This window comes from Chenopodium quinoa, unplaced genomic scaffold, assembly GCF_001683475.1.
Source record: "Chenopodium quinoa cultivar QQ74 unplaced genomic scaffold, ASM168347v1, whole genome shotgun sequence".
NCBI classification, from domain to species: domain Eukaryota; kingdom Viridiplantae; phylum Streptophyta; class Magnoliopsida; order Caryophyllales; family Amaranthaceae; genus Chenopodium; species Chenopodium quinoa.
Window position 1 is genome coordinate 1,669,234 of NW_018744988.1, and position 11,319 is coordinate 1,680,552.

General features: G+C 33.9%; 1 protein-coding gene across 1 annotated transcript; it reads left to right on the forward strand.

Annotated features, from left to right (window-relative positions):
• The first annotated feature begins 7,317 nt into the window (after positions 1 to 7,317).
• On the forward strand, positions 7,318 to 7,686 carry LOC110706515 (uncharacterized mitochondrial protein AtMg00810-like). The gene has a single exon (XM_021884434.1). It carries the CDS (start codon positions 7,318 to 7,320, stop codon positions 7,684 to 7,686), a length of 369 nt encoding a protein of 122 aa, XP_021740126.1.
• The last annotated feature ends 3,633 nt before the right edge of the window (positions 7,687 to 11,319 follow it).

The following is an 11,319-nucleotide window of genomic DNA, read 5'->3' on the forward strand; positions in this document are numbered from 1 at the left end:
CTTTTAGATTGAAAGGGAGCTACACTTAGCTCTCATGAAAAAGAGAGAATGTTTAAAAGAAAAGCAAACGCTCCAAATATCCAACTCAACATTATATAAATCCCTTAAATCTAATCACAATAATCATTACTAAGTACTTCCATACTTTATAGCTTATATGTTCTGATCTCTAAATCACAATTTCATTTCACCAAAAAATCTTATTCTTAGATAAATCAACTTATTTTATTACAGTAACTTTTTAATTTATCAAACTTTTGTATCCAATTTTCTATAAATACTATTGTACTTCGTATTAATCAATCGAATTCTACCATCTAAAATAAGTACACTAAGACATTTACGTAGTATTTAGAAATCGAAGCATTAAAAAAAAAAATAAAAAAAATAACCAAAAACTTTTAGTCTTTTACAAGGGCAGGGTGCATGTAGGGTATAGTTTATAGTTAGAGGGAGTCCATATAACTGAGCTGTGAGACAGCTCTGAAGGTCTCCTAAAAAATTCGTAATTGTAATTATAATTTATAATTGAGAAATCTTTACAATTGTGTTTGTACTCCATGAACTGGTAGCACCTCTCCACGTGGGGTCAGTATCAACTCCTTCACCACTATGAGCTGGATTTCCTTCCCCACCACCTTTTTCTCTCTCCTTTAATATCCACTTCAACTTATAACATTTTATTCCCCTTTTTTCCTTATCCTTTTTTTTTTATTTTTTAATTAAGTTAAATTAAATTTATAACTAACTACCATGGCTTGCATTACATCCATATTACATTTTACACTAATATATACGAAGTATAACTATACAAATCCATGCTAAGTTTTTTTTGGGTTCCACCCAATTCACCTTTTCGGGGGAATCAGTTTTAAATAGTTAGGTTCCAGTTCCCTCCTAATTGTTGTGGGAGATCGACACGCAGTCCTCCTTATCAAGTGTAGTCCTAATCACCACTACACTAACTCACTAACATCCAATTGGTATGCTAAGGGTTTGTTTTCTTCAGCTTAATTTCAGTTCAGTTCAGTTCAACTCCAATCAGTTTAGTATCTTTTCTCATAAACAATTCAGTTTAGTTTAGTTCGGATCGGTTCAATTCACTTCAGATTGTTTCAATTCAGTTCAGCTCCAATCAGTTCACTTCAGCTCGGTTTAGTAAATCAGAATAAGACCATAAGTCGTTGATCGTCTAACAGTTATACAACTAATAAGGAGCATACGTGCCATACACTGCACCCATACTAGCTAGGTCGGTCTAAGTGTCTAACTAGGGTCTAACATGTACTATATTGTGATCTGAGTACATAATGATATATACGGAGTAACAATAACACAATTAACAGGGTATACAGTTGTATACGTGTCATCATACAAGGCTAAGCTAAAAGCTAACTTGGTTGTATCTAGTGGTAGTTCGTCTCTTAGCTTATTTGGCGAAAGATTTGTTTATACTATAACGTATTGGTTGATTAGAATTCTTCCGAAGTCACAATAATTATATTATTGTACTGTTAACACCCTAAAGCCAGGAAGTCTAGTATATTATTCATGGCCTCCATTAGGATTATTAGCTTAGCTAGCTAGCAGAAGAATAAGCTTGGCTGTGTTAATAAACTAATTAAGGAATGAATGAATTAGAATTAGTATATGGATATTATTTATTAATGGATTGTACAAAGGAGTTTATTATTAAACATTTTTTGGGTACCTCATCAAACTACTTCATTCTGCCGTCCAATGATAATGTAGTACATGTTTTTTTGGTTATGGTGGGATTTAACAAATGCAAAACCCCAAATGTTAATCTGTTATGTTGTTATTTCTTTTCATTAAGCTCATATTTAGCACTTATTTTAGTTTTTATAATGATCTATATAATTAGATTTTTCTAGAAGCATGTAATCATGTGAAATTAGTATGAATTGAAGCTTTATCATAAAAAACTTGGTTGATTTGGCAAATGGGTCAAGATTGGTGTAGATATATAAGCTTGAAGACATTATTGCTGAGTTATTAAATGCACTCGGAAGTATGCGTTTTGGTTTTATTGTAAAAGTAACTTAAAGGAAGAGAGTAAGGTAAAATAATTGGTTGATTCTAAGAATCGACAAATATCATAAGTAGTATCGGTTGAAAAGTGTCATATTATAATAATTTTAGAGAGAGGATTGAGAAATGATAATACATAGAAGTTACAATGCAAAAATATGAAGTATCCCACATATTTTATGATGTTGTCGATTACTATGCATATTTTATAATGTTGTTAATTAATTAGTTGACCAATTACGATGATCAAGAGAGATCCGAAAGACTTGTTTGGAGCAGGTAAATGATAATAAACAGAGAAATTATGGTAATGAGTTACATGTCCAACCCTTTATTAAACATCCTCTTTCAATATGAATTTTATAGTACCAGTCATCACCATATCTAATGTATTAGTGAACATTTATGATGAAATATACACGTTCATAGAAATTGTGTTAATTATAGGGACATTGACATGCACTTTCCCTACAAAATGTCTTTTAATTCATTATCCTTATCGCCTAATAAACATGTCGTAAAAGTTAATCATTGTTCACATGATATATGAATATATCAATAAAGTTTTATTTTCAATTTATAATCTTAATCAAAGCCTTGGAAACCATGCAAGTCAATCATCAGCTAGGTAACAACCAAGCCGTTTACATATTATTAAAACTTATGAAAAATATAATATTGTGAAAACTACACATTAAGATGAATTTAACTAAATCCATAATTAATTACTTCAATTCCCTCTTCAAAATGAGATAAATTCATAATCATATATACACATAAATGGAGAGACGGAGTATTATATATTTCTTAGATAGAATCACAAGGTAATTAAATAATAGTGAATTTATAATCAATCTATGCAATCCTTAATAACGGTAAACAGGCCAAAAGAAAGAAGATTAAAAAAAAGTAGAATTGAAGAAAATGATTAGATGAATCCCATAGTCGTAACTAGTCATGTGGATGATAATCAATAAATCATCCTTTAGTGTAATAAACTCGCACGTCACATGGACCCCGTTGAAAGGGTTACATGCGGGAGAACGAGTAATTTGGTCTCTTCCGCATTACAATTTGTGGGTAACTTACATTGCCAACATTCTTAGTTGGTGTCTTGTCTTACTTGAATTATTTGTATTATTAGTGGTTATGCTATTATATATTTATATGTGATTCTTAAAAATGAATGATTCAAGTAAAAGCAAGTTTATAATAATGGTTACAAATTTATATTTTCAATATAAAATTATAAACTAAATATGAATGATTAAATAAACCTTTTAAACAAATCATAAACAACATTTAAAAAGGTAAATTGTAAAAGCTTTAATTAATCATAGATAAAATTATGATAGAATTAAACAAAATTTTATGGAAAAATCATGAGAGAAAAATGAAGAACGCCAAGCTAAATAGAAGTAGGAGTTGTATTTCTATATATATGTGAATAATAATTATTTCAGCTGTATATATATTACAAGCAATGGATTTTGTATCGAGTAAAATAACAATCTATTTTAATGTGTTTCGTTCTCTCATGGAGCATTATATCCTTGGCCAAGTGCAGGGTTGATTGATTATCGACCATGATATGTATGTTGTAATGTGTTGTGTTTCTTGTACTTTCAAGAAATAGGTGAACCACCAAATAACAACACATAGCCTGCCTGTAATAGACACTGGAATTGGAACCCGAATCCCAATGAGAGTCTAAAAAGATTGGTAAACACAGTTTGTCTGATGCTTGTAAATATATCTCAACTGAATCATCTTAAGTTCAATCGTGTTACCAACATAAACAAAAACTCAACAGAGAGAAGCTTCTGTTTCTGGAAAGTTATATTTTACAGCTCATCATTAGATATTTATATTTTCTGTTCTAGTTGTAAAGTTAGTTAGAATCTGTAACTTGCTATATATATTTTTTCTGCTGTAATTTCTTTTAGATTTTCTCATGATAAAATTTCCCAAATTAACTTCACATTTTCTCTCTGATTTTTCCTCTGATTCTAGCTTAACAGAATTAGTTTCACATGGTATCAGAGCTAAACGCTCGATTCTGATTGTTTTTCGCTTGATTTTGATTGATATTCTTCAGCAATTTGCTGAAATTTCTTTTAAAATTCTTGCTGGATTTCTTGATTTTGCTCAATTTCTTGAAAATTGAGGTATATTTTGATCGATTGAACTTGTTTCATCGATTGTGTTCTTCGTTGTTCTACTTTTGTCGCTTGTTTTGTTTGATTGAATTTGCTTCTTCGATTACATCTTTCGATCATTTTAATGGCGGCTCAAGACTCTCAACCTCAAAATCAACACTCTATTACTGCTGGATATATTGATAAGTATTTTCTTGGATTCGGTGACCAACCTGATCAACATCTTGGAGCTCACAAGTTTAATGGAGATAATTCTCTCACCTGGAATCGATCAATTCGACTTGCTCTTGGAGCTAAGAATAAGCTCTGCTTCATTGATGGCATTTGCAGAAGACCTGCTTCTAATTCTCCTGATCTTTGGAAATGGATACACAACGATTATATGGTGCAATCCTGGTTGTTGAATTCAGTGGATAAGCTGATTTCTGAAGGTTTTATTCTTCAACAGTCTGCACAATAGCTATATGACGAAATTTTTGAGAGGTATGGTCAATCCAATGCACCTCAATTGTTTGATTTACATAAGAAGTTGATTTCAATTGAACGAGAATCTGATTTAATTGTTCAATATTACTCTAAGTTGAAGAGAGTTTGGGATGAAATCCAGTTATTGGAAGGTTTTCCAGATTGTGATTGTGGTGCTTTGGCTGGTTGTACTTGTGGAATATTAAGGAAGATTTTAGCTGTTGATCAGAAGCAGAAGTTGATTTAGCTTCTTGCTCGATTAAACAGAGATTATGATGCTGCTAAGACTAACATAATCAATATGGATCCTCTTCATACTTTTAATAGAGCATATTACATGCTTATACAAATTGAAAGGCAACATAAATTGAATGAGAAAGTGGATTTATCTTCTCAGAGTAGTTAGGGGTGGCAAACGGATTAGGTCGGGTCATTTTCGTGTTCGGGTCATTTCGGGTTCGGGTTGAAACCCCCTGACCTGAACTGTTTAGCATTTCGGGTCGAAGTTCTTGACCCTAACCTGATTTTTTCAGGTTCGGGTCAACCCGAAGTTGACCTTATTTAACATGATTTTTTTTGGGTAGATTAAAGAAAAATTTATTACCAATAAAAATCTTAAAAACAAAAAGAAATCAATACAAGTTGAATTTCAACTTTAAATCTGTAAATCATAAATGAATTTAAATGTATTAAATCTACAACCAAAACTTCCTATTAAAGGGATTTGAAACTTAAATTTACAACATAATTTTAACTTCTCAAAATCCTTCACATGCTGGTTTGTTGTTCGTTCTTTCCTGCAAACAATAACAAAAACACATTAATAAATATTCAAGTCATCAATTTAGATTATATAAAATACAAAATCAACTTTAATAATATGTATATTTAATTCCAAAACAAATCAAACCATAAACACTACGGCAAAGTAGTAGAAAGTAGATGCAATTTTCACAATTTAATAAATAGCCATCTTAAAATAAGAAATATCAAATCAAACAAGTAGATTTAGATATTAAAATACAAGCTAAGAACATATATATGTAAAAAAAATTAATAACTGATGATGAATTTGAATATAAAGAGCAAATGACTTCGAAATTAAACAAAAATTAACATGCTAAAAACGAAAAAAAAAAAATCGAAAGCATGTAAATAAATTCAAGAGAAAAATTACCTTGAGATGAAGGAGAAGGTTAAAGGAATGATTGTAGGACTGAAGGAAAGGAGTGAAGGAGACACAAGTGAGGCAATGAGACAAGGAGAGAGAGAAAAACGACTGTTTGCCTGTTTGAGAAGGAGAATGTGAGGGTTTTAGGGGTTTTCTCTTTTAGTAGGTGGATTTTTGGGCTTGGGCTTAAGAGTGATCTCCGTGTTTTTTTTTTTCCCGGGTTAGATGGTTCATTTTCGGATTGAAAATTTCAACCTTAACCAAACCCATTTAATTATCAGATCGGGTTCGTGTCGACCCATTTAAGTTTTCGGGTCAGAAATCTCAACCCAAACCCGCTATTTTCAGGTCGGGTTCGGGTCGGGTCAGTTTTTGCCAGCCCTAAGAGTAGTGCATTTGCTACCTATAAGAATAATCAGGTACCTCAATCTAGACAATCTTCTAAACGAGACGTCAAATGTCTCAAACTTGATAAGTCTGATCGCAAGTGTGATCACTGCAAGAGAAGTTGATTCAGGTCATACTATTGATGGTTCTTTTAAACTCCATGGATTTCCTGACTGGTATGTTGCTATACGCAATAAGCAGTCTGGTGGTGGTTTAGAAATTTCCTTTAAGATGGTTGCAAATGTTTGTGAGGTGGAAGTGAATGATTCACCTTTGGATTTCGATGATTACTCTTCCAAGGGCAAGGATCCTCAGATTGATTCTGCTCTAGTTGGTGCTGTTGCAAAAGAAATGATGAAGATGATGCATGAAAGGAAGGCAGGGACAACAACAAGATGTGGTTGATCCTTGCAGCACTTCTATGAATTTTGCAGGTATTATTTCTACTTCAACTGCTAATTCTGCTTTGACATGTTTTCAAACATCAGATTGGATAGTTGATACAACAGAAAAAGGACAAATTATACACTCAATTCACTATTAATTAAGGATTTGGATCCTTTGAAGGCCCTGTTTGATAGTAAGCTTATTGGGGGTATATTAACTTATTTGACTAACTTTAGTTGATTGACTAGTCAAACAAGCTAATACAAGTGTTTGGTAGTAAGTTTATTGAAATAGCTTATTCCACTAAATAAGCTCTTTTTGAAAAAGCTCATTTTAGGAGCTTTTTCAATTAGCTTATTCATTAATTATTGTGAAATGACACTTATAACCTCATTTAATTTAAAATCCTATCTAAACTACCTACCCTACAATTAGCTTATTGGTCATTTCACATACTTAATCACCTTTAAGCTATCAGCTATTTACCAAACACTTTTATACAATCAGCTAATAAAATAAGTTAATCAAATCAGTTAATACAATCAGCTAGTCAAAATCAGCTAACATAATCAGCTTCAGCTTTCAGCTTTAAGCTATTTACCAAACAGGGCCGAAGTATTTCCTTGGAATTGAGGTCATTAGAAATTCTTCTCTAACCAAAGGAAATACATTTTGGATTTGCTAGAAAATACTGCCATGACAGACTGCAAGGTGGATGATTTTCCTTTTCCAAAGGGTTTAAAGTTTCACAAAGACACTGGTGATAAGTTTTCTGATCCAGAGATGTATAGAAGGATTATTGGGAAGCTTCTATATTTGAATATGACCAGGCCTGACATTTCTTATGCTGTACAACAGCTGAGTCAGTTCTTTGGAGATCCAAGACTGCCACATTTTTCAGCCGCACAACATGTTCTGAAGTATTTGAAAGGCACTTTGCAGCATGGTTTGTTTTATTCAGATAACACAAACTTGAAGCTCCAAGCTTATTGTGATGAAGATTGGGGCACTTGTGCTTATTCAGCCAGATCTCTTACTATTGTATCTTTTTGGGATATTCCTTGATTTCTTGGAAGACTAAGAAGCAACAGGTGGTTTCAAAGAGTTCAACTGAAGGAGAATATCGCAATATGAGTCAAACAACAAGTGAGTTGACTTGGATGCACACTTTACTTTCTGACCTTTATATTCATCCTCCTAAACCAATCACCTTACTTAGTGACAACATATCTTCTCAACATATTGCAGAGAATCCCTATATGCGTGAAATTTTTAAACATCTTAAAATAGATGTACATTATGTCAGGCAGAATGTGGAATCAGGGTTCATTACCCTTGAGCATGTTAGTTCAAACATGCAGTAAGCTGATATCATGACTAAGCCTCTAGGAGCCTCTCAACATCAGACATTGGTTCTCAAGCTTAGCATTGTGGTTAGGGCTGAGCAAAACTACCCGAAAAACCGAAAACCCGAAAACCCGTTCCGTTACCGTTCCGAAAATTAGGGTACCCGATCCGATAACCATAACGGTTCGGGTACCCGTTCCGATAATTTGTAATCGGGTATGGTTTTTGGGTATCATTTTAAAATTAACGGGTACCCGTTCCGTTCCGATAAGCAATTATTTTGTTTTTTTCCTACTTAAATCTATCTTTTCAATATTTAAACTCTTACATTACTTCATAATCACTATAAATATCAATAATTAGTAATGTTATTAATAATTTGGTCAAGATCGTGTGGTATTGTTGTTAATTAGAGTTAAAAAAATATCATAATAATTAATTTTTTTAAGTTTAATTATCACTATTGGATACTTTATAGGGCACCCGATAACCGTTCCGAAAATTCGGGTACCGGAATTCCGGGTACCCGAACTTATCGGTTCGGGTTATGGATATCACTTTTAGTGATATTGGTTATCGGGTACCCGAACTGTTAGTACTAACGGTACGGGTACCCGTCCCATGCTCACCCCTAATTGTGGTACCTGATTAGCCTGCCACCCTAATTCCAGCTCGAGGGGGATGATGATCAGAAAAGAAGCTTTTGTTTCTGGAAAGTTATATTGTACAACTCAACATTAGATATTTATATTTTCTGTCCTATTTGTAAAGTTAGTTAGAATTTGTAACTAAATATATATATCTTTTCTGCTGTAATTTCTTTTAGATTTTCTCATAATAAAATTTCCCTAATTAACTTTACATGTCTCATTTTTCCTCTGATTCTAGCTTAACAGAATTAGTTTCACATTTTAATAAGCAAAAATTAAAAGAAATCAGAAATTAACACTAAATAATGGGTTTATCTTATTTGAAGATTTGAAATAGAACTATATGTTTGTTTGTTTTAAAATGAAAAAAATTATCCTATGATTTAAAACAAATTAGTTTGTAAGTGTGTCAGACATCTTTGAAAAATATGGTATTTCAGATTATTATTTGTTTAAGACAAATGTATTGCAGTTAAACTTGTTAACATATTAACTCGTGCAAAGAATGAAAATTTTGCATAACTTTATTCAATTTTAAGGCACACTTTAATTTGGCAAGTGCTTAAAATTAAAAGATTGGGAGTATTGAAATATTTCCTAAATTTGAAAGTGAATTAGTTCACAACAGAGACTTTTCAATGTATTAGACAAAACACTTATTGAATTTCCATGTGTTTGAGTAGTTCTTGTCAAAAAGAGTTTGGATCTAGCAATTTTAAAGGCCCGCTGTGATTCTAACTGAGTTATATATTTTGTTAGATAATATGAAACTCCTCAGCTTGGAGTCGATTCCATTGATCTCAATATATAGGGTTACAAGTGTGAGTCCTAATCACGTTAGGAAATCTCAAAAGATAATTACACAAAATATACAAAATATATCCAACGATAACAGAATATCTAGAATAATAATCCTATATTCTATCACACCCCCACAGTCATAGCGGGAGGAGGACGTACGCTGAGACTGGACCTGAAATCCATAAATAGTTGTCGGGGTAGGCCTTTCGTGAAAATGTCTGCAAACTGATACCGAGAAGGAACGTGTAATACCCGTACATGCCCCAACGCCACCTTTTCCCGAACGAAATGAATGTCCATTTCGACGTGCTTGGTGCGTTGGTGTTGTACGGGGTTGTGAGATAAATAGATTGCACTGACATTGTCACAATAAACAAGAGTAGCCTGCCGGAGAGGACAATGTAGCTCTAAAAGAAGGTTGCGGAACCAACATGCCTCAGAAACAACATTTGCGACGCCCCTGTATTCTGCCTCTGCACTTGATTTGGAGAGAGTATGCTGACGCTTAGATGACCAAGAAATAAGGTTGTCACCCAAAAAACAACAGTAACCGAAAGTGGAGCGACGAGTGTCTGGACACCCGCCCCAATCTGCATCAGTATATGTAATCAAGTTTTTAGGAGCCGAAGGATATAAATGTAACCCATGATCAATGGTACCCTGAATGTATCGCAGAATTCACTTCAATGCATCATAATGAGCCACTCTAGGATCATGCATGACTAAACAGACCTGCTGAACTGCATAAGTTATATCAGGGCGAGTAAAAGTGAGGTACTGTAAGGCACCTGCAAGACTGCGATAGAGTGTTGGATCATGAAACTGGGGTCCAGCATCTGCACTTAGTTTGGATTGAGTATCCACTGGAGTTTGTGCAGGTTTGCAACTGCTCATACCTGCACGTTCAAGAATTTCTTGTGCATATTTTTGCTGTGACAGAAACAAATATGAAGGTGTACGTGTAACAGCAATACCCAAAAAATAATTCAAAGGACCTAAGTCAGTCATCGGAAACCCGTTCCGTAGATGAGAAATAATATTCTCACGTAGTTTATCTGAGGAAGTAACCAACACAATATCGTCAACATATAGCAACAAATATGCCATATCACTCCCATGCCGGAAGATGAATAAAGAATTATCCATTTTAGCAATGACAAACCCCATCTGCAAAAGATAGTTAGCAAAACGCTGGTACCAAGCCCTTGGAGCTTGTTTGAGGCCATATAGAGCTTTGCGAAGTCTGCAAACATATCCTGGAAATCTCTTATCAACAAACCCAGGGGGTTGATGCATATACACACACTCATTCAATTCACCATGCAAAAAAAGCATTTTTCACATCAAGTTGGTGAATAGACCACTTACGAGCCATAGCCAAGCTCAACGCCGTTCGAATAGTGGCAGGCTTAACAACCGGACTAAACGTTTCATCACAGTCAACACCTTCAATTTAAGACCTGCCATCACAAACTAAACGAGCTTTGTGTCTTTCAAGATCACCATTAGCTTTTAATTTATGACGAAATAACCACATACAATTAACAATGTTCACCCCCGTAGGCCTTGGAACCAAATCCCATGTCCCTGTTTCAATTAAAGCACTATATTCATCACGCATCGCAACATTCCAATTTGGGTCGGAAAGGGCTTGTTTGTGATTTTTAGGAAGTGGGGATCGAATGGTTAAGCTAATAGTTGAGGTCCATGAATATGTATTATACTCTATCACGCCCCCTCACATGAGAGCCCATTGGGCTAGAAGTGTGGATGCAACATGGGCCCTCCTCATACCCAGCGCTTAATATTCCACTTGAAAATGGGGGGTGGATGAGATTCGAACCCGTGACCTTTGTGTCATGTTGGCTCTGATACCATGTTAGATAATATGAAACTCCTC